At 45.0% G+C, this 25184-nt stretch overlaps 1 protein-coding gene across 1 annotated transcript in view; it reads right to left on the bottom strand.

Moving 5' to 3' along the window:
- KNTC1 (kinetochore associated 1) overlaps positions 1 to 25184 on the bottom strand; it is a 352480-nt gene that overhangs the window by 157970 nt on the left and 169326 nt on the right. The window contains exon 33 of the mRNA XM_077293161.1: positions 407 to 474. Coding sequence (XP_077149276.1) covers positions 407 to 474 — 68 coding nt within the window. The remainder of the gene's footprint in view (positions 1 to 406; positions 475 to 25184) is intronic.

The raw sequence follows: 25184 nt of genomic DNA, 5'->3' as shown, positions 1-25184 counted from the left end.
AAAAAACAAATTAAAAAAAAAGTTCATCTCATCTCTCAATGCATTATATACATGTACAGAAAAACAATGGAATATGTTTTTACTAATGAAAAATTTATATTTTTCCTTGAGAGTTGAATTGGGTGCATACCCCCTGTACGTTTATTTGTTTACGGTCCCCCTAGAGTTTGAATGGGAGCTTGTCTGATAGGACGAAAACAGTCTATGTTGCCAATCTCTCTGCACAAACTGAAGGTCTTGGTGGAAAACTGCATGTGACTTGGTTGATTGACTTAAAATGGTGAATGTTCAATCCAAGTTTTGTCATATCTACCCTCGGACATCACATGCACACAAACATTAATTGTGGGAATAGGGCTTTGGACATTTTCATTATCGCCCACCACCATTTGGAACGTAAATTTACCTGTAAACTGTGGATCGCTTCAAACATTTTTAAGTGTGCTTCACATATCTCTCTTTTTAGAAGATTACCTACAAAAGACAGGTAGTATTATTTTAATAAAGGCAGCACCAATTTATACAATCAGGAGACAGTGAAACCATTTAGCAAACTGAAAAACATTTAAAAGAAATATATAAATTTATATTTTAAATTTATATTTTTTTAATTTTAAAACTGGGTACTAAAATACAATTTTTTCTAATCTGTTTTTATTTTATGATTTTTGATATTTTTATTACTTAACCCCTTAAGCCCCAAGGGTGGTTTGCACGTTAATGACCGTGCCAATTTTTACAATTCTGACCACTGTCCCTTTATGAGGTTATAACTCTGGAACGCTTCAACGGATCCCGGTGATTCTGACAATGTTTTCTCGTGACATATTGAGCTTCATGATAGTGGTAAAATATCTTTGATATTACCTGCGTTCATTTGTGAAAAAAATGGAAATTTGGCGAAAATTTCGCAATTTTCCAACTTTTAATTTTTATGCCCTTAAATCACAGAGATATGTCCCACAAAATACTTAATAACTAACATTTCCCATATGTCTAGTTTACATCAGCACAATTTTGGAACCAACATTTTTTTTTGTTAGGAAGTTATAACGGTTAAAAGTTGACCAGCAATTTCTCATTTTTACAACACCATTTTATTTTAGGGACCACAACACATTTCAAGTCATTTTGAAGGGGTCTATATGATAGAAAATAACCAAGTGTGACACCATTCTAAAAACTGCACCCCTCAAGGTGCTCAAAAACACATTCAAGAAGTTTATTAACCCTTCAGGTGTTTCACAGGAATTTTTGGAATGTTTAAAAAAAAAATATGAACATTTAACTTTTTTTCACAAAAAATTTACTTCAGCTCCAATTTGTTTTATTTTACCAAGGGTAACAGGAGAAATTGGACCACAAATGTTGTTGTACAATTTGTCCTGAGTACGCCGATACCCCATATGTGGGTGTAAACCACTGTTTTGGCGCATGGCAGAGCTCGGAAGGGAAGGAGCGCTAGTTGACTTTTCAATGCAAAATTGACTGGAATTGAGATGGGACGCCATGCTGCGTTTGGAGAGCCCCTGATGTGCCTCAACATTGAAACCCCCACAAGTGACAACATTTTGGAAAGTAGACCCCCTAAGGTACTTATCTAGATGTGTGGTGAGCACTTTGACCAAACAAGTGCTTCACAGAAGTTTATAATGCAGAGCCGTAAAAATAAAAAATCATATTTTTTCACAAAAATGATTTTTTTGCCCCCAATTTTTTTATTTTCCCAAGAGTAAGAAAAGAATTTGGATCCCAAAAGTTGTTGTGCAATTTGTCCTGAGTACGCTGATACCCCATATGTGGGGGTAAACCACTGTTTGGGTGCATGGCAGAGCTCGGAAGGGAAGGAGCGCCGTTTGACTTTTCAATGCAAAATTGACAGGAATTGAGATGGGACGCCATGTTGAGTTTGGAGCCACTGATGTGCCTAAACATTGAAACCCCCACAAGTGACACCATTTTGGAAAGTAGACCCCCTAAGGAACTTATCTAGATGTGTCGTGAGAACTTTGAACCCCCAAGTGTTTCACTACAGTTTATAACGCAGAGCCGTGAAAATAAAAATAATTTTTTTTCCACAAAAATTATTTTTTAGCCCCCAGTTTTGTATTTTTCCAAGGGTAACAGGAGAAATTGGACCCCAAAAGTTGTTGTTCAATTTGTCCTGAGTACGCTGATACCCCATATGTGGGGGGAACCACCGTTTGGGCGCATGGCTGAGCTCGAAAGGGAAGGAGCGCCATTTGGAATGAATGGATTGGTCTACAGGCGTCACGTTGCATTTGCAGAGCCCCTGATGTACCTAAACAGTAGAAACCCCCCACAAGTGACCCCATATTGGAAACGAGACCCCCCAAGGAACTTATCTAGATGTGTTGTGAGAACTTTGAACCCCCAAGTGTTTCACTACAGTTTATAATGCAGAGCAGTGAAAATAAAAAATAATTTTTCCCACAAAAATGGTTTTTCAGCCCCCAAATTTTTGTTTTCCCAAGGCTAACAAGAGAAATTGGACCCCAAAAGTTGTCAAATTTGTCCTGAGTACATTGATACCCCATATGTTGGGGTAAACCCCTGTTTGGGCGCAAGGGAGAGCTCGGAAGGGAAGGAGCACTGTTTTACTTTTTCAATGCAGAATTGGTTGGAATTGAGATCGGACGCCATGTCGCGTTTGGAGAGCCCTGATGTGCCTAAACAGTGGAAAACCCCAATTGTAACTGAAACCCTAACCCAAACACACCCCTAACCACACTCCTAACCCCAACCACACCCCGAACCCCAAGACACCCCTAACCCTAATCCCAACCCTAACCACACCCCTAACTCCAACACACCCCCAACCCTAACCCTAACTTTAGCCCCAGCCATAACCATAACTTTAGCCCCAACCCTAACCCCAACCCTAATCCTAGCCCTAACCCTACCCCTGATGGGAAAATGGAAATAAATACATTTTTTTAATTGTATTATTTTTCCCTAACTAAGGGGGTGATGAAGGGGGGCTTGATTTACTTTTATAACGGGTTTTTTTAGTGGATTTTTATGATTGGCAGCTGTCACACACTAAAAGACGCTTTTTATTGCACAAAATAGGTTTTGCGTCTCCACATTTTGAGAGCTATATTTTTTCCATATTTTGGTCTACAGAGTCATGTGAGGTCTTGTTTTTTGCGGGATGAGTGGACGTTTTTATTGGTAACATTTTCGGGCACGTGACTTTTTTGATCACTTTTTATTCCGATTTTTGTGAGGCAGAATGACCATAAACCAGCTATTCATGAATTTCTTTTTGTGGGAGGTGCTTATACCGTTCCACGTTTGGTAAAATTGATAAAGCAGTTTTACTCTTCGGGTCAGTACGATTACAGTGATACCTCATTTATATCTTTTTTTATGTTTTGGCGCTTTTAGACGATAAAAACTATTTTATATAAAAAAAATAATTATTTTTGCATCGCTTTATTCTGAGGACTATAACTTTTTTAGTTTTTTGCTGATGATGCTGTATGGTGGCTCGTTTTTTGCGGGACAAGATGACATTTTCAGCGGTACCATGGTTATTTATATCCATCTTTTTGATCGCGTGTTATTTCACTTTTTGTTCGGTGGTATGATAATAAAGCATTGTTTTTTGCCTCGTTTTTTTTTTCCTTTTTTTACGGTGTTCACTGAAGGGGTTAACTAGTGGGATAGTTTTATAGGTAGGGTCGTTACGGACGCGGCAATACTAAATATGTGTACTTCTATTGTTTTTTTTATTTAGATAAAGAAATGTATTTATGGGAACAATATTTTTTTTTTCTTTATTTAGGAATTATTTATTTATTTTTTTTTACACATCTAAATATTTTTTTTTTACATTATCATTGTCCCATTGTCTCAGGGGGGGACATCACAGTATAGTGACAGATCGCTGATCTGACACTTTGCAGAGCACTGTGTCAGATCAGGGATCTGACGTGCACTGCTCCAGGCTTACTGGCGCCTGCTCTGAGCCACCTCCCTGCAGGACCCGGAAGTAGCCCCGCGGCCATTTTGGATCCGGGGCCTGCAGGGAGGAGACGCTCGGTGCAAGGTGAGCACATCGCCTTGTACCGAGGGTCTCAGGGAAGCACGCAGGGAGCCCCCTCCCTGCGCGATGCTTCCCTATGCCCCCGGAAAGCTGCGGTCATGTTTGATCGCAGTGTGCCGGGGGTTAATGTGCCAGGGGCGGTCCGTGACCGCTCCTGGCACATAGTGCCGGATGTCAGCTGCGATAGTCAGCTGACACCCGGCCGCGCTACCCCCGTAAGCGCAGCCGATTGAATATGACGTACTATCCCGGCACTGGAAATTAAGTCCCAGGTCACCTCAATGGGATAGTACGTCATATGGGATTAAGGGGTTAAAGCGAACCTGTCAGCAGAATTTTGCTAAGGAACCTACAGACACTGTCAGGTTGTCAGTGTTAAACGGATTAAAATGATACCTGGGGTGAAGAAATCCATCTTGTGGTTCTTGTGTAATCAGTGTTAGACATTTTCAGTTAATGAGATGCTCGTGCTCTATATTCTTGCTCCAAGCCACAGAAACCATGGAAAGACCTGCCCACAAGCCGACCTGAAGCACAAACATGTTCCTCATCATAGAGTCATAGAGAGAGACAGACTGTTCATGCTTCTGTGCGGCCAGCAGGCAGGTCTTTCCGTGATTTCCAGCCCCACCCCGGAGCACGGACATAGCATTAGCTTATAACACTGATTATACAAGAACCACAAGATGTATTTCTTCACCCCAGGTATTGTATTAATGAGATTAACAGAAGATGAAAGTATTTCTCCCAGAAAATGATTGCAATTACACTTGTTTTGTTATACACAAGCTTTTTTTTTTCCTTTGTGTGTACTGGAGTAACAAAAAAAAAAAAAAAAAACAGAAAAAGGGCAAATTGGACATCATGTCACACAAAACCCCCTAAATGGGCCAGACGAAATAGTTGGCACCCTCAACTTAATATTTGGTTGCACACCCTTTGGAATAAATAACTGCAATCAATCGCTTCCTATAACCATCGACAAGCTTCTTACACCTCAACTAGAATTATAAACCATTCTTTTTTTGATTGAAGGTTGGGTGCCTTCTCCCAACAGCAATTTTCACATCTCTCCACAGATGTTCAGCGATTTGTTTCAATCCATTTCTCGGTGCTTCTTGAAGAATGTTTGGAGTCTTTGTCCTGCTGGAAAACCCATCACCAGCAAACCCTGATTCATGACACTGGCCACTACATTGAGATTCAAAATCCTTTGGTAATCTTCAGATTTCATGATGCCTTGCACAGTCAAGATGCCCAGTACCACAAGCAGCAAAACTACCCCAAAACATTTTGAACCTCCACCATATCTTACTGTAGGTACTGTATTTCCTTTTTTTTATGCAGGCCTCATTCCGTTTTCGGCAAACAGTATAATGATGTGCTGCACCAAAACCTTTATCTTTGTCTCATCTGTCCAAAAGATGCTTTCCCAGAAACATTTTGGCTTCCTCACGTACATTTTGGCAAGCTTCAGTCTGCTTTTTTATGCCTCTGTGTCAGCAGTGGGGTCCTCCTGGGTCTCCTGCCAAAGCATTTCACTTCATTCAAATGTCGGATAGTTTGTGCTGACACTGATGCAGCCTGAGCCTGCAGGACAGCATGCATTTCTTTGGAACTTGAATGGGACAACTTATCCACGATCCAGACTATCCTGCGTTGCAACCTTTCATCAATTTTTCTCTGCCGTCCACGTCCAGGGAGATTAGCTACAGTGCAATTGGTTGTAAACTTCTTGATTTTTTTTTGTGTGTGAGATTATGTCCAATTTTCATTTTTTTCGTGCTGCTCCAATACATACAAAGGAAATAAACGTGTATAACATAGCGCTTAATTTCAATAATTTTTGGGGAGAAATTCTTCATTTTCTGGAACAATTTCAAGAAGCACCCAAAAATCTGAAGATAACCAAGGATTTTGGGTCGCAATGTAGTGCCCCGTGTCAGAAAGGTAGGTTTGCATCCTAGGTTATGGGTTTTCCAGCAGGAAAATGACCCCAAACATACTTCAAGAAGCACCCAGAAATGGATTGAAACAAAGCGCTGGAGAGTTCTGAAGTGTGCAGCAATGATTTCGGATCTAAATCCCATTGAACACCTGTGGAGAGATCTTAAAATTGCTGCTGGGAGAAGGCACCCTTCAAATATGAGAGACCTGGAGCAGTTTGCAGAAGAAGAGTAGTCCAAAATTCCAGGTGAGAGGTGTAAGAAGCTTGTTGATGGTTACAGGAAGTGATTGATTACAGCCAATTATTCCAAAGGGTGTGCAACCAAATATTAAGTTGAGGGTGTCAACAATTTTGTCCAGCTCATTTCTGGAAGTTCTGTATGAAATTATGTTTAATTTGCCTTTTTTCTTCTGTTTTCCAATACACACACAAAGGAAATAAACATATATATAACAAAACATGTGTAATTGCAAAAATTTTATGGGAGAAATATTCATTTTCTGGAATACATTCAAGGGTGCCAAAACTTTAGACCATGGGGGAAGGGGGAGGGTGACACAGAAAACTATAGATGTACGCTGCTGCCACTAGTAGGCTGACACTACGCACAAAAAAATTAGCTCCTCCCCAGCAGTGTACACCCCCCAACTCACACAAAGTTAATAAGTTAGTGAGAAAGAAGTAGGAGAAGCAATGTGTAAAGGAAGAACAAGGAAAGAAATAAACAAAATCAAACTTCAACAATAGAAAACTTCATTGGGCCCCCCAAATGAAGGCTGCAAGAAACAGACTTTACGGTAAATAACCAAAAATCCTGTTTTCTCCATTGCTTCATTGGGGGATAAAGGAAACCATGGGAAATCCTAAAGCAGTTCCTAGGGAATGAAACAGCACAAACTCCATTCATGTCGGAGAACTAGACACTGCCGCTTATAGGTTTCTCCTACATAGGTAGGTATCTGCCAAAGAGTAGGTATGGATCCTGTAGAATTTAGTGAACGTGTGAATATAAGACCATGTCGCCGCTTTGCAAAGCTGTAAGGTGGATGCCAGATGGTGAATAGCCCAAGAGGTCTTCACTGCTCAGATACATAGGGCCTAGCGCCAGAGGGAGGAGCTTTGTTCTAGACCCAGTACGCCTCCAAGATGGTCGCCCGTATCCAGCGGGAAATTGTAGCCCTGGATGCCGGAAGACCTCTTCATGAGCCCTCAGGGAACAGAAAGAGAGAATCCATCCTAGAAAAGAAGCAGTGAATCATCCTGACCTGGTCCAACTTGTTCAGAGAACGTTCCAGAGGGTGAACTAGAGATGGGCAGGAACAGGAGAGAACTATGTCCTCATTGAGATGAAAGGCAGAAACTGCCTTGGGGAAAAAAAGGGGTGAACAGGCTGCAAAACCAAATAATCCTGGTGCAGAATATGAAAGGGTGAGCGACATAAAAGAGCTGCCTGATGTAAGTTATGGCCACAAGAAAAACTACCTTCAAAGATAGAAAGGACAGAGAGACCTCTTTGAGTGACTTGAAGGGGGACTCCTGAGAACTTCCAGAACCAGGTTGAGGTCCCAGGGATCTACAGGGGACAATATGGAGGAGCTGCATGAGCCACTCCTTGAAAAAAGTTCTGACCTGAGAACGTGAGACTGAGGCCGGTTTCACATTAGCGGGTTTTTTTTTGTGCAGCATAGGCCTGCGTACTGTCCACTTGCATCTTGCATACCTATCTAACATTTTGTACGCAGGGACATGCGTTGGCATCAGTTCGTATGCAGATGCGTCCCCGTACGTCATTTTGCGGTGTCCGGCGAACGCAAGAAGTAGCATTTTTTGAGGCGTCAAATATGCGCAGGCATACGCATTCAGATGAGTGCGTATAAACAATGCATTACTGTCTATGGGAACGCATTGGTATGCATGGATATGCGCATGGATGCATTCAATGCGCATGCGTACTACAAACTGAATATGTCCAGGAACTGGTTTCAGCCACTCCAAAAACCAAGCTGTATAAAAAGGGGGTGTGGACACTAATTCCAGTGCTCTCAAGACTCTTGAAGGGATCACACCACTCTGGATTTCATCTGAAGACTCTAAATGTGAGTATAGAAGCTATGAAAATGTCTGTCTGTCTCTTTCACGGCAGTCTGTACTCTGTCTCTTTGTGTTTGTCATGTTATGTAGTGTGTGCTCTGTCTCTCTTGCAGCCTTCTATTCCAACATGTCCTCGAGTGAAGACCTGAACGCTTCCAAGAGTGGACAAGACACAGATGAAGTGAGTACATTTGCTATACTGATTGGTATGTATTGACTGTCAATACGACACATAAATCATACATCAAAATCATGTATTTTCTTTACAGGACACTTCCGATGCTGAACAGCAGGAGCAGTTGAGTGATGATTCTTCCCAGGGTCGTCGGGCCCGAGTTCCTGAGGTGGAAAGACGGCGTGTAAGTAGTCTTGATTGATTTTTAAGTGTTTCATCTTTAAAACTATGACTTAATTTTTTTGTGCTTCTTTTATGTCTAGGTTCGACAATAGGAAGCCAATACCATCATTGACAATGATCAACTGATTCATCTTGCGCAAGAGCAAGTAGCGTTGTGGGACACCCGTTATAGTCAACATTCTGACTCAGTAGTGATTCGACGACTCTGGGAAGATGCCCGATCGCTCATGGCCAATTGGGACCATGCCCCCACACAAGTCAGAAAGGATTTTCATAAGTATTGCAATGTGGTCTGACGTGGCAGTGAACCTGTAAATGTAGGTGCATTGTTTTACAATTTCTTTTTATCTTTTTTCCCCCTTCACAGTGAAGAGAGTAAAAGTATGTTGGCGTTCGATGAAGGATCGCTTCAATAAAGATATGAGAGAGGAGATTCAAGTTCGAAATGGTGCTGCTCCAAAGATATCAAAATACAAATACCATCGCATGCTGGATTTCCTGAACGTGAGTATTTTTGTGTTGTATTCAATTATCTAACATCTGAATTGCGCAGTTCTAAAGGATATGGTGGCGCTTTCTAAAAAATTTTTTTTTTTAAGTAATGATTTCATCTATTTTCCACAGAAAACCTGGAGCAGCACCACACAACCTGGATTGTCCTCAGTTGGAGCGTCCCCTCATCGATCAGCCATGGAATACTCTCAATCATCCGCCAGCGATGCAGCAACTGGGCAGGCTTCACAGGCTGGGGAACAGGCAGCCAGTCGATCAGGTTTTCCCCTCTCCCAGTCCTCTGCCACTGCTTTTGTTGGGATGGTATGAAGGTGATTGGAGATAGACTGGACAGGGGGTTCACTCAGGTGAACACACTTTTCCAGGATGTCCACAGACGCCTTGACTGCCTGGAAGCCAACCTTCAGAGACCGGCGCAATATTTTTTTTCCGCAATAGAGCGGATCATGTCGGAAAACCTTACGCCTGAACTCTAGCTGAACGTCATGCAGGCCTGCCAGGCTGCTTACAGCCAGGCATTGCAGCAGTCCCGAAGCTACCATTCGCAGGCCGGATTTTACCAGCAGGCGAACATTTCTTACTCGACACAGCAACAAAGCTAAGGACAGCATCAGTGGGTAAAGACGCCAGCACCGAACTATCCTCCACCAACAACGTTGGACATTACGGCTGTTTCCCCAGTTCACAGCAACACCAAGCTCCAGAGTGCAGCATGCAGCATCCACCACGTTGCCGAGTGCAGCACCCCTGCAGCATCTCCCACGTTGCCGAGTGAAACACCCCTGCAGCATGCACCATCCACCATGCTGCCGAGTGCAGCACCACGCCAGCATGCAGCATCCACCACTCTGCCCAGTCCAGAAGCACACCAGCACACTGCTACAGAAGCCACCACTCCCACTCAGCCAAGCAAGAAATGCAGAGGTACCAACAAAAAAAACAGACTCCCATTAGTGACTCTGCTCAGCACAGGAAAATGAAGACTCGGAGCAAAAAATGATGGCCAAAATTGGACCTACCACCTCCACCCTCACCTCCCAATGTGTCTCTGTTGTCAAATATATCACTACCTTCCCTTGTGTCTCTCCCTTCCAATTTGTCTATCCTTTTTTTAATTATTATTTTTATATATAGCGCTAACATATTCCGCAGCGCTTTACAGTTTGCACACGTTATCATAGTTGTCCCCGATGGGGTTCATAATCTAAATTCCCAATCAGTATGTCTTTGGAATGTGGAGAACCCGAAGGAAACCCACGCAAACACGGGGAGAACATATAAACTCCTTGCAGATGTTGTCCTTGATGGGATTTGAACCCAGGACTCCAGCGCTGCAAGATGCTGCTATCCCTTCCCAAGCTTCTACTCCTAATGTGTCGTCTACTCCCAATGTGTCGAGTCCCATCCATGAGCCAATCCTGCAATTTATTGCCCCTTCCCTTGTAACCACTTCATAATCGACTACCGCCCAATCCTCACAGCTCAACACCCCCAAGGTCCATAATATCTCACTGTCAGACAGACCAGGAACATAAACCCAAATGTTGGTTAATGGAAAATAAACTGTTGTTTGTTGTTGGTAAATAAAATTTTTATTTTGTTTGCACAATTCCTGTGTTTTCTTTGTCTCTTTATGTGAAAACACACACGTGTGTATTGTATTGTTGAGTGAAGTAGTAACAGGCGTTTCACTTGAGGTGTTTTATTAGTAGTAAAGTCAGCAAACATTACAGGTACATTTACTTACAAGCGTATTAAACCATATCGTCTTGCCATGCCACACGTCCAATATCCGAAACAAAGTAAGTAGCAAACATCCCTTATCTGGGCAACTTCCACTATAGTCCTCAGAAGGTGATCACGGTAATCTTGCAAAGTGCTAGCAACAGTTTTGTCAAGTTCAAATTGTTGTCGCTCTTTACCCAGGATGTAATTGTGCATAACAACACACGCTTTGACCATATCATCTATTTTCTCAGTTTTTAGATTGATTCGTGTTCCCAAAATGCACCATTTAGATGCCAGCAAACCAAAGGCAAACTCCACAGTTCTTCGTGCCCTTGTCAGTCGGTAGTTGAAAATCCTTTTGGTGTGATTCAAGTCCAGATTCGAGTACGGTTTTATGAGGCTGGCACACATTTGAAATGCCTCATCCCCAACCACAACAAATGGCATTGGCGGTCCTTCAGTGTTCGGAAGAGGTTGTGGCGATGGAAAATTGAAATTATTACCATACAAACGTTGGCCCATGTCAGAGTTTTTGAAAGTCTGAGTCATTTCCTCGTCCAAATGAGCCAATGCCAACGGCGATAAATCGACATTCAGCATCTGCAATCGCCATAAGAACAATCGAAAAGTATTTTTTGTAATTGAAATACTCGGATCCACTTCCAGCAGGTTTCATAATCCAAATGTATTTGCTGTCCACAGCCCCCACACAGTTTGGAAAATTACAAATTCCCTTGAATTTTGCAGCATTTTCCAGCCACAGTTCAGTTATCGTTTTGCAAGCAGAAAGTCACATAAAGCATGACAGTTGTCTCCGACAATCCCTGAAAGGGTGGACACTCCAATCCAGAATTGAAAATGTAGAGATGATAAGGTCTCTCCGGTAACAGGAATCTGCCAAACAGAAAGTGGAATAAAAAAATAAGTACATGGCCTTTGTAACAAATAATAATATAACACATAAACACATAATACTAACGACATGTGTTTGTTTTTCAAAATTACGTACCACAGGGTCACCATCAAACATTTCTCAGCAGCAATTGCTCGATGTAGTTGTGTGTCCTGCCTGGTGATGGATCCTCGGACACGTTGCAGCAAGTCATCGAAGCTCTGTTCCGACTTCCTCGTGTAGTCGAAAAACTTCTCCGGGTTTTCACGCAGCTCGGTGTACAACGAGTGGTAGGCTCCACGGCTCTCTCGGACTTCAACGATGGGATGTTGCCAGTAGCGATGACGATGTATTCTCCATCTTTCTGTTCTTCTTTCTTTTACACAGGCCACAGCAAAGGCAAAAGCCAATTTCAATACCAAATCCAGATTTCAATAGAAGCTCTCCACGCCAAGATCTATCTTGCAGCTGGATACAGCAGCAAAATATGAGGATTTCATGTGTGTAGGGTCTATATACAGAATTCCCATGACACACACCCATTGTGTGTAGCTTTTAACAAGGAAATTCTCCAGGAACAGCATTTGCCGCATAGCAAAATTCATGGAAATTTCGAACGCATGCGCAGAAACAATGCAAAAGCATGCAAAAACACATACAAACGGGGGCGCATGTGCGGGACTTGATGGCGACGGACTTGTGCTGTTGAGCTCTGCTCCCTAGCAAGCTATTTATAGCCCTTTCAAGCACTCGGATCGTGGCAGTTCAGGCACCGATGAAGTCTATATATACACCGGGGAGCTCCGGGGTGAGATGTCAAAGAAGGGAGGTCCTGCACAGCCAGTAACCCGCCCGATTACTGAACTCTTCAGAGGAGGCAGCGCACCAAAATGGCTGCCGCCACTAAAGCTTCCCCTGCTTCTTCCGCTCCTCCATCGCAGGTAAACACCGCAGTCAGCGCGGGTGACTCTTCGCCTCAGGGCAACACCACAGTACACACAGCACAGCTAATTAAAGCACTGCAGTAAACTTTTAAGGCAGAACTTGCCTCAGCTATGCTGTCTGTCACTTCTCAGCTACAGGATATTGCACAACGGACATCAACACTGGAGGAAAAGATGGACGCTGTGGCTGATTCTTTAGAGGAGGATCAGGGGGCTCTTAAACAGCACATTGAGCGCATCAATGAATTAGAATTAAAATGTGAAGACATTGAAAATAGATCCCACAAGGTAACCTACGCATTCGTGGCCTACCTGAGGAAATCTCATCCCTTAAAGACACGGCCACTGCACTTTTCGCTGCCTTACTCCCACAAACAGACCTAGCTCTGCTAGATATAACTAGAATACATAGAGCTGCGGGAAAGTCCCCATTCAGACAATAATCCTAGAGATGTCATTCTTAAACTACTTCATGAGGAAACCCGGGACTTGATCTTGGCGGGGACAAGAGGCCTTTCTACGATGCCCGATCTACCGAACACAGTTCATATTTTTGCAGATATAGCACCTGCAAAATGGGATGTCAAGGGGCTACACATACTTTTCCCCAGCACATAAAACATACTCAAATAATGACCTTCATCTGACAACAGCTACCTCACTTCCAGCAGTTTTATACACACGTCACACACCCTTCTTCGTGGTCAGACCATGATGCGATTGTCTCAGTTTTCAAATTTAATATAACTACTTCCAGGCTATATAGATGGAGATTAACCCCTTTCTGCCAGCTGACGGAATAGTACGTCAGCTGGCAGATCCCCTGCTTTGAGGTGGGCTCCGGCGGTGAGCCCACCTCAAAGCCGCGACATGTCAGCTGTTTTGTACAGCTGACATGTGCGCGCAATGAGCGCGAGCGGAATCGCGATCCACCCGCGCCCATTAACTAGTTAAATGCCGCCAAGGGCTGACAGCGGCATTTAACTAGCGCTCCCGGCCGTGCAGCCGGAAGTGCTCGCACCGCTGACCCCAGTCACATGATCGGGGGTCAGCGGTGCATTGCCATAACAACCAGAGGTCTCATTGAGACCTCTATGGTTGTTGATGGCCAATTACTTTGAGCGCCACCCTGTGGTCGGCGTTCAAAGTACACCTGCATTTCTGCTACATAGAGGTGATCTGTACTTCACCTCTATGTAGCAGAGCCGATCGAGTTGTGCATGCTTCTAGCCTCCTATGGAGGCTATTGAAGCATGCCAAAATTTAAAAAAAAGTGTTTAAAAATATAAAAAAAATTAAAAAATATATAAAAGTTCAAATCACCCCCCTTTCGCCCCAATCAAAATAAAACAATTAAAAAGAAATCAAACCTACACATATTTGGTGTCGCCGCGTTCAGAATCGCCCGATCTATCAATAAAAACAAAGGATTAACCTGACCGCTAAATGGCGTAGAGAGAAAAAAAATCAAAACGCCAAAATTACGTTTTTTTGGTCGCCGCGACATTGCATTTAAATGCAATAACGGGCAATCAAAAGAACGTATCTACACCAAAATGGTATCATTAAAAACTCCAGCTTGGCACGCAAAAAATAAGCCCTCACCTGAACCCAGATCATGAAAATTGGAGACGCTACGGGTATCGGAAAATCGCGCAATTTTTTTTTTTTTAGCAAACTTTGGAATTTTTTTTCACCACTTAGATAAAAAATAACCTAGACATGTTAGGTATCTATGAACTCGTAAATACCTGGAGAATCATAATGGCAGGTTAGTTTTAGCATTTGGTGAACCTAGCAAAAAAGCCAAACAAAAAACAAGTGTGAGATTGCACTTTTTTTGCAATTTCATCACACTTGGAATTTTTTTCCAGTTTTCTGTTACACGGCATGGTAAAACCAATGGTATCGTTCAAAAGTACATCTTGTCCCACAAAAAATAAGCCCTCACATGGCCATATTGACGGAAAAATAAAAAAGTTATGGCTCTGGGAAGGAGGGGAGCGAAAAACGAAAACGGAAAAAGCTCCGGGGGTGAAGGGGTTAAAGAATCTTCACTAGCTGATCCTGTTAACACTACTCTTATTAAGGAGGATTTGGTAAATTTTTTTGAAACTAATAAAGGTAAAGAATCTTCACCTGGAATGATATGGCTAGTACAAAAAATATATTACCTACTCCTTAATTAAGTTGGCGGCTAAAAAGAAAAGAAAAAAAAAAAGGTCTGAGCTACAGACTAGATTGGAAAATCAACGAATAAAACTAGAATTGGCTAACCAACTCTTTACATCTTTATATTTACCGTATTTTCTGGTGTATAAGACGACTGGGCGTATAAGACGACCCCCAACTTTTCCATATAAAATATGGAATTTGGGATATGCCTGCTGTATAAGACGGGGGTCATCTTATACGCCCAGTCATCTTATACAGCGTGTGGTTCCCAGGGTCTGAAGGAAAGGAGACTCTTCTTCAGGCCCTGGGATCCATAGTCATGTAAGAAATAAAGAATAAAAATAAAAAATATGGATATACTCACCCCTCTGAGAAGCCTGGCTGTCACCGCTGCAAGCATCTGCCTCTGTTCCTAAGAATTGCAGAGCGTGAAGGACCTTCGATGACGTCACTGTCTTGTGATTGGTCCGTGACCGCTCATGTGACCAGTCACCTGACCGTGACGTCATCGAAGGTCTTTCTCGCTCTGCAATTCTTAGGAACGGAGGCAGACGCTTGCAGCGGTGACAGCCAGGCTTCTCGGAGGGGTGAGTATATACATATTTTTTATTTTTATTCTTTTTTTTTTTACATGACTATGGATCCCAGGGCCTGAAGGAGAGTTTCCTCTCCTTCAGACCCTGGGAACCATCCAGGATTGCTCCCTGCACACGCCGTACCCGGCGTATAAGACGACCCCCGACTTTTGGGACAATTTTTAGGGGTTAAAAAGTCGTCTTGTACGCCGGAAAATACGGTAATTAAACAAATCCAAGATACGAAATTACAATTAGATGCTATCCTTACTTCTAAGATGGAGAGGGCCTTAACCTGGACTAAAGCCACATTCTATAAACACGCCAATAAATCCAATAAGATGTTGGCTCGTAAGCTCAGAATGAGAGTCACTTAATATCATATCTTCCATAAAAGATTCTAATGGACAGACTTCAGCCCACCCTGACACCATTTATAATTCTTTCAATGCGTATTATCAGAGTTTGTACTACGCAACCACCCCCTCCTTTACTACTAGACTCATTCCTCCACAATCTTCATCTACCCAAAGTTACTGAATCCACGGCACAACAACTTCAATTAAATATTTCAGAAGAAATAGTTTTCACAATTAAAAAATTAAAAAAAGGAAAGCCACCTGGACCTGACGGTCTTACGGCAATTTATTATAAAAAATTTAGTGAGAAGCTTATACCATATATAAAGAGCTTTTGTAATTCGCTTTTAAATGGTTCACAAATGCCCTCTGAGTTTTATGTGGCGCATGTAACTAATCTCTAAACCCAAGAGAGACCATCTTCTCACAAAAAACTATAGCCCTATACCTCTTTTAAATATTGACTTAAAAAATCTTTACATCTGTCATAACTAATAGGATTAACAAAATTCTTCCTCATTTCATTCATCGGGATCAGGTTGGCTTTATACCAACGAGACCAGCGCCAGATAACATAAGACAGGAGTTAAATATCATTCACACAGCTAATTTACGCCGAAAGCGACTCCTATTATTAGCCCTGGATATTGAAAAAGCTTTCGATACAGTGTCTTGGTCATATCTCTTTATGGTTTTATCTAAATTTGGGTTTTCTCCTAAACTTATCACGTGCCTCAAATTGTTATATGATAGGCCCATTGCTTACTTCCATCGACACACCCTACTCCAATAAATATTCAGAGAGGAACTAGGCAAGGTTGCCATCTGTCCCTAGCCCTTTTTGCACTTGCAATGGAACCTGTAGCGGAGGCTATAAGGAAAAATCAGAAAATACTGGGCCCTGAAGACCTGGGAGACCAACATAAAGCCAGCCTCTTTGGGAATGATCTCCTTTTTTACATTAATTAGCCCTCATACTACACTCCCCCACCTGTTCTCCCTCCTCCATGATTTTGAGATAATCGCAGGCCTAAAAATAAATATTGATAAATCTGAAGCATTATTTATAAATATTCAAAAGTAGAACAAAATAATATAGCATCCCAATTTGGGTTTATATGCAAAGAGCATTATTTAACTTATCTTGGTATTAACTTAACAGTTAACAGGGCAACTTTATTCAAATGGAATTACACTCCATTGATTCAGGGTTTTCAAACTGATTTAAATAGATCGTCATCCTCAAAGTTGTCCTAGCTCGGTGGAATTCATGCAATAAAAATGGTGTCTTTTCCCCGTTTTCTATATATCTTAGGATATATAGAGGTTATGATACCAGCTAGAATTTTTTCCCATTTGCACATGATGATGTCTAAGTTTCTATGGTTAGGAAAAAAAACGGAATTGCAAAAAAAACCGTGTTCCTTCATAGGAAGGGGGGGGGGGGGATATCCCTACCTAATTTTGCACTCTACTACAAGTCAGCACAGATTGCTCAATTAATTAGTACTTGCACATGTAATAATAAACCCAGATGGGTTCTTTTAGAATCTTTTCTCTCTAGACCTTCATCGCTACCTGGCCTAATGTGGTCCACAGCGGCTTCCACAGGATTTAATATCTACATCACCTTTTACATCCCACTCATTACTTTTTGGAGGAAAGTACGATTCAAATATAAATTGCAATCTAACCCCTCCCCACTGACTGACATTGCATAATCCTATGTTTCAACCAGGCCTTGAGCCACAATTTCTCTCTTGGTGGACGTTGAAGGGAATAAATATACTTAAGCATCTCTGCTCCCCATTCAATGTTTTGCTGGATAGACAGGAATTTGTTCAGAAGTATGAACCTCCAGTCAGAGAATTTATGCGTATTAATCAGATATTCCACTTCACCAAACAAATTCTTCCAGGTAAAACAACTCTTCAGCCAATGAGGTTTGAAAAAGGAGATTTGTGTACTCACCGTAAAATCTCTTTCTCTTAGCCTCTAATTGGGGGACACAGGACCATGGGTGTTATGCTGCTGTCCACTAGGAGGCGACACTATGCATAATCTGAAAAAGATTAACTGTGGCTCCTCCTCTGCAGTATACACCCCTGGACGGCGTCAGCCTTCTCCAGTTTTGTGCAAAAGCAGTAGGAGGAATGTAACATGAATGACATAGACATGCCTATAAGAAGGCCACTATGTACGAGCTCAAAGAACAATATGAGAACTCAACAGTAACAACGGCCCGAAAAGGGCAACAGGGTGGGAGCTGTGTCCCCCAATTAGAGGCTAAGAGAAAGAGATTTTACGGTGAGTACACAAAAATCTCCTTTACTCTGTCGCCTCATTGGGGGACACAGGACCATGGGACGTCCCAAAGCAGTCCCTGGGTGGGAAGCAATGGACGAATATTGTGCAGACAAGCCCCTATACTTGGGGCACCGCCGCCTGCAGAACACATCTACCCAGGCTCGCTTCCGCTGAGGACTGGGTATGAACCCTGTAGTGTTTAGTAAACGAGTGTGGGCTAGTCCAAGTGGCCGCCTTACACACTTGTTGTGCCGAAGCCTGAAGCCGAATGGCCCAGGAGGCCACTACCGCCAGTGTAGAGTGTGCCGTAATACCGGCTGGAAGAGGAGAATTCTTAAGGCGGTAGGCCTCTTGTATGGTGGATGTGATCTTCCTGGCAAGGGTAGCTTTGGAAGCAGGGAGACCCTTGCGGCCGCCTTCCGGAAGAAGGAAAAGGGATCAGACCTCCGGAAGGACGCAGTCCTAGACACATATATACGCAATGCCCTGGCAAGGTCAAGCACATGCAGAGCCTTCTCCACTCTATGAACCGGGACCGGACAAAGGGAAGGCAGAGAAATTTCCTCATTGAGGTGGAAGTTGGACACAACCTTCGGAAGGAAGGAAGGGACCAGACGGAGAACTACCTTGTCCTGGTGAAAAACCACGAAGGGCCGTCTTCAGGAGAGTGCTGTCAGTTCAGACACCCTGCGTAGCGAGGTGATTGCCACAAGGAAAAAAACACCTTCTGGAAGAGAAGGCGGAGCGGGACCTCCTTAAGGGGTTCGAAGGGTGGTTCCAGCAATGCTGTCAGGACCAGGTTGAGGTCCCACGTTTCTAGTGGTCGTCTGTAGGGGGGAACCAATCGGGAAACCCCCTGAAGAAAAGTCCTTACTCGCAGCTTGGTAGCAATGCGCCTTTGAAAAAAATCACTGAGAGGGCTGACACCTGGCTCTTAGGCGAGCCCAGGGACAGCCTGGCCTCCAGACCCGATTGGAGAAAAAACCAGGTAGTTCGGGGAGGGAAGAAGGGAATGGGGTCTGGCCTCGAGATTCGAACCAGGTAAAGAGAACTTTCCAGGTACGGTCATAGATCTTGACACAGGCTGGCTTACGTGCCCTGATCATGGTCCTAATGACGTCCGTCGAGAGCCCTGCCTGGGTTAGAACCCAGGTTTCAAGGGCCATGCCGTCAAATTGAGAGCCCCTGAGTTCTGGTGGTAGAACGGGCCTTGTGATATAAGATATAAGATCCGGGCAGTCGGGGAGGCGCTAGGGGGCATCTCCTGAAGTTGTACGACGTCGGCATACCATGTATGTCTGGGCCAGACCGGTGCGATTAAGATGGTTGGAACTCCATCTTGCTTGATCTTCCTCACCACTCTGGATAACAGGGGGAGAGGTGGAAAAATGTACACAGGCTGGAACTGGGTCCAGTCCTGAATCAGAGCGTCAGCTCCGAGCGACCGCGGATCGTGTGTTCTGGCCATGAAGTTGGAGACCTTGGCATTGAAGTGGGATGCCATTAGGTCCACATCTGGGGTCCCCCAGCGATGGCAGATCTGACGAAAAATTTCGGGATGGAGAGATTACTCTCCCGAATCTATTCCTTGTCGTCTGAGGAAGTCTGCTTCCCAGTTGTCCACACCCGGAATGTGGACCGCCGAGAGAACCGAGCCTATGTCCTCCACCCAGTTGACGATGTGTGACACTTCTCGCATCGCCTGGGTACTGCGGGTCCCTCCTTGGTGATGCACATATGCCACAGTGGTGGCATTGTCCTATTGTATTCTGATGTGAGAGGCTGCCAGTAAGTGATAGAAGGCCCTCAATGCCAAGGGGATGGCACGAATTTCCAGGATGTTAATGGGCATGGTCGCTTCCACTGGGGACCACTTGCCCTGTGCCCTGTGGTGTAGGTGCACTGCACCCCAACCCGTCAGGCTCGCATCGGTGGTCAGAACCTTCCACTGACCTGTGAGAAAGGATTTCCCCTTTCTTAGCGAGGCTGGCTTGAGCCACCAGTGCAGGGACCTCTTGGTTGACAACGTTAGCCGGAACTCCCTGTCGAGAGAGAAAGGGATTCCTGTCCCAGGACTTGAGAATGACTAGCTGGAGAGGCCTGAGGTGAAACTGGGCCAAATTGGGACCGGTTCTATTGCTGCCCCCATCCTGCCGAGGACTCATGGCAAACCGGAGAGATCGAGGGGGTTTGCGGAGGAGGATACGAACTCCGAGGCGGAGAGCCAGTGCCTTGTCCCTGGGAAAGAGCACTAGACCCCTGGAGGTTTTGTATAGCATTCCCAGGAAGGTCAGAGACTGACTCAGGGTTGGTGATGACCTTTGTAGGTTGACTAACCAGCCCATGCGACTCAGAGTGTCGATTGTGATTGAGACGCTGAGCTCGCAGACCTTGAAGGTAGGAGCCTTGATGAGTAGATCGTCCAGGTATGGAACGACTACTATGCCTCTGGAGTGCAGGACGTCCATGGTGGCTGCCATGACCATGGTAAACACTCTGGGAGCCGTGGCGAGTCCGAAAGGAAGAGACACGAACTAGTAGTGGTCCTGGTCGATTGCTAACCTGAGAAAACTTCTGACGAGCAGGTGCAATCGGTATATGCAGGTATGCGTCTTGTATTTCTATGAAGGCGAGATATTCTCCCTTCTCCATGGACACAATGATGGACCGAAGGGGACTCCAGCGGAAGTGACGAACCCGTACATATTTGTTGAGTTGTTTTAGGTCCAGTATGGGCCGTAAGCTGCCTCCTTTCTTGGGGACTACGAATAGATTGGAGTAGAACCCTCGGAAGCGCCCGGCCGTGGGAACCGGTACTAGGACTCCTGCTTGAAGAAGCGAAGGAACCGCTTGGTGGAAGGCACGAGCCTTGGCTGGCGGTTTTGGGGGGACAGAGAGGAAGACTCGGTTCGGTGGGTTGGAGGTTGAACACTATCTTGTATCCGGAAGACACTAGTTCCCTGACCCACCTGTCTTCTGTAGAAGGCATCCAGACTTGCTGGAAGAACAAAGTCGGCCGCCTACGGGTGGGATGTCTTCCGGGGTCCGTGAGTCATGAGGAGGAAAAAATCTGAGGTTTACCTCATTTGGGCTTTGACTGGCCTTCTTTTAACTGCCAGGTCTTGTCCAACCTTTGCGTCGACCATGAGTTGTCCCTGTGTGGGGAACGGTTACGATTTTGTGCTGGACGCGAGACGGACCAGCCCGAGGAATTCCGAAAGAATCAGAATCGGTTTTGTTACACTTCTTGTAAGTGTAGGTTTCAGTTGAGGAAGAGAGGTACTTTTCCCCCCCCGGGGGCGTTGGATATCATTGTGTCCAACTTTTCACTGAAAAGTCACCCACTGAGATACGGGAGGTGCGTGAGGGACTTCTTTGAGGCTACGTCCGCTTTCCATTCTGCAGCCAGATGATACGCCGAATCGTGATGGCGTTTGATGCTATCCCCGCTACGCCCCTTGTTGAATACAGAGCTGCATGAAGCATGTAATCTGCTACAACTGCTATTTGAACCGCTTGGTCCGACAGCTCAGGAGCAGATGCTTGGAGGCCAGCTTGTAAATTTTTGGCCCAAGCCAGAATGGTCTTGGCAGCCCAAACTGAAGCGAACGCGGGAGCCAGGGAGGCCCCCTGCCGCCTCGAAAATTGAACGAGCCATGCGTTCTAACTGCCGGTCTGCTGCGTCCCTAAGGGTTGAGCTATCTGGCAGTGAAAGGAGAGTCTGTGCTGCTAGTCTAGAGACTGGGGGGTCCACTTCGGGTGGATCTGTCCATTCCTTGGTGTCCTTCTGTGGGAAAGGGTACCTTGCCTCCAGATATTTGCGATTAGCGAATTTTTTCTCAGGCTGTGAGAGCTGCTCTATAAGGATCGCTTTAAACTCTGGGTGGTTAGAGAAAACCTTAGGCGGCTTCAGAGGTCCTTCAAAGGAAATCCTCTGGTGACAGATTAGAAATGTCCAGCACCCGATGGATGGAAGAGATTATGTCCTCGACTAGCGCTGTATTGCTAGGGGGGATTGGGATCAGGGACCCCTCCGTTTCCCTGTCTGAGTCGAAGTCGCAGATGCCTTCCGAATCCTGTGTATCACTGAGGCGTCCCCTGATGGGTGAGCTGGGGAGGAGGCCTTCTCTGGTCGGGGACTGCGGAGATCTGCATTGTCTGCCCCTGGTAGGGGACGGTCTAGATGACTTGGAACTACGGTGTCTCTCCCTAGAAGGGGATGACCGTGTGGTATGGGATGACGCAGATGGACTTGACCTATGGGTCTGTTGCGTCCTGACCTAGACTTGGATGTGCCAGGTCGTTCTGTTCCTGAGTCAAGCTCTCCCTTTGCTGGGTAACGGTCATAGCCGAGGCATGACTCTGCAGAGCCTGAAGCAATGTGGAGGTTTGTTATCTATAGACTGCGTCATAGATTGCGACTTCTGAGGGACCCAATCCGGCGTGGCATTAGACACCGAGGCATTGGCAGGGGCTTCTTGGGGCTCTGATGCAGTAGTCTGGATGCAGTCCTGGCAGCGCGTTACATGCTGCCACTGGGGAGAGCGGTCCTGCAGGCTGTACAGAATGCATAATAGCAGTCCTGCCTGGTTCTCTTGGACCTTGAGCCCGGCATAGTGCACAGAGTGCAGAAGGGCTGGCTGCAGAGGACCTTACAGGGGTAGAGAAACCTATAGGGGAGCCTTATAGGTAATATGGATTCACAGCCGAGTAAAACATCCCAGCTGTGATCTTACCCCACCAGATGCCCCTAGGTCCAGCGCCGAAGATCCACAGTCCTGTGCCCCCCGGAGACTGGCTGGCCTGGTCCTGCTGACCGGGAGATGCAGGGTTAATCCTTGCTGCAGTAGAAATGGCCGCCGAGGAGAAGAGGCGGGGGGGGAGAAGGGGGCGGAGAGCAGAGAAAAAGGCGACAAAGCTGTGTAAAAACGCGCCCTTTCTGTCTCGATCCACCCCCTCTATGACACTGTAGAGTGTCATATTTGTCATCCGGGGGGCGGGGAGGAGGCGGCGGCTACAGCTAGGCCGAAGCCGGGGCCTAAATTAGATGCCTGATGCCCAGTATGGCTCCAGGCCGGTGCAGAAGTCCGGGGGGGGGGGGGGGGGGGTCGGATCTGAACCGGACCCCCCCCCCCCCGGATTTAAAGGCAGGATAGCGGTGGGGCTGTAAGCGGAAGGAGGGGGCCATTGTGAGGGGTCCCCCTGAGACAGTATAGAGCTGTTGCTGCAGCAGAGACAGGGGCGCAGGGAGCCCTGTGTCTGTATGTGCCATGCCGGCCAGCACTCCCCCGGCCCTGACAGGAGCTCGCAGCTGGGCTGGGGTCCCTGGATGCAGGCGCAGTGTGCTGGCCCATTGCTGGGAGCTGCAGAATGCTGCCTGTACAGGCCCTACCTGAGGTGTCTCAACCTAATGCCCCCAGAGGGGGAATAGGGAGGGTGCTGTTGTCACCTTCACGGGCCTTTATCCTCGCCTCGACTTCAACACGGAAACCAAAAGGAATTGGGGAAGGAGGGGGAGTCTCGACTTCGAACCAGCACCCGAGGGACTGGGGAAGGAGCAACATGGGGAATAGCCATCTCTACTTCAACCGGGCACCCCGTAATAGGGGGCCGAGGAAGGAGCCATGCCGGTAGTCTCACAGGAGACCAACTTTTCTTCATCTGTAATCCGTCGGAAAAAAACGGGAGTAAAAAAAAACTTAGGTGTGCCTCCTATGCGACACTAAGCAAAAACTGGAGAAGGCTGACGCCGTCCAGGGGTGTATACTACAGAGGAGGAGCCACGGTTAATCTTTTTCAGATTATGCATAGTGTCGCCTCCTACTGGACAGCAGCATAACACCCATGGTCCTGTGTCCCCCAATGAGGCGACAGAGTAATAAGTGTTTAAATGATCAGTTGGGAAGAGGAACAATCTCACTGATTTATTCTACCATTAGTCTGCCTCATGATGATAAAAAATGAAAACACGTTACAATGGGAAGAGGATTTGATATGTCAATAGATGAATGGTACCGTAGCTGTGACATCATCAAAAGGCAGTTTTCAAACTTCACTTGTGGAGACTTCTCTGAAAGTTTTACATAGAGCTTATTATGTAAGAGAAAAAATCCATACTATATACACAAGTGCCTCTGGCGAATGCTTTAGAGGGTGCAATATTTCGGTTGACATGAAACACATCAGGTGGACTTGTATAGTAGTAGCTGATCTATGGAAAGAGGTGAAACGTCTGATAGAGCAAATGTTCGGTGAATCAACTGATATGGAACCTTCTACCTTTTTGATGGGAAACAGACCCCAACGATTTTAAAAAAATTTCCATTACACATTTATTCAAAGTACTTTTTTCTAAGTACTCAGCAGTTATAACATGGCAGAATATAACAAGCATCTCTTTTCTCTTCTTACAGGTAAACTTATCATTCATTCTCTGAACTGAAATATCCTGCATGTCTATTGCTCCACTCCCTGACAGCAAGCAGCCTGAATGGTAAACTTATCATTCATTCTCTGCATGTCTATTGCTCCACTCCCTGACAGCAAGCAGCTTGAATAGTATCTGAGTCATTCTATCTTCGGCATTGAATCCTGCTTATATCTATATATGTTAGCCATCTTATGCATTTGGTTTTGTTTATAGATATTTAACTCACTTCTGCTTGTCCTCATGCAGTGAGATCACATAACTGTTTCAAAGCGGTTTATGATCCATGTGGACCTGGACATTTGTTTATCTGATCACTACATTTATTGTGTCCTGCTGTCTCAACTGAGTTAGATTGATGGCTAACGAGAGGGGGGGGGGGGGGGGAGTGACATTTCAGAGGTAGCCTTCTATAAATGTAGACATACTTTGGGGATGCATTCGTGCACGATTATTCGTGTACATTTATTCAAACTACTTTTTTCTAAGTACTCGGCAGTTATAACATGGCAGTAAGACAGGGAAGAAGACAGGTAAGACAATCTAAACCTAATCCCAGTTCATTTGGAACAGAACAAATATTCACCATATGTATTTGTATAATCAAATACAATCCTTGCATAAACTCTTTACACTCCATCCATATCGGCCCCTCTGTTCTTGCCTCTCCTATGTATAGCACTCATGCTCTGTTCACATTTCTTAACAGCGCAGATCCATTCAGTCCCACCATCCAACACAAGAGACGCTCTCACAAATCACTTAACCATCTGCTCACTCTTTCTTTCCTCCTTC

The sequence above is a fragment of the Ranitomeya variabilis genome, chromosome 1, assembly GCF_051348905.1.
Source record: "Ranitomeya variabilis isolate aRanVar5 chromosome 1, aRanVar5.hap1, whole genome shotgun sequence".
Lineage (NCBI taxonomy): Eukaryota > Metazoa > Chordata > Amphibia > Anura > Dendrobatidae > Ranitomeya > Ranitomeya variabilis.
Note: the sequence above shows the minus strand (reverse complement) of the source record. Positions and strands in the feature narration are given on the sequence as shown.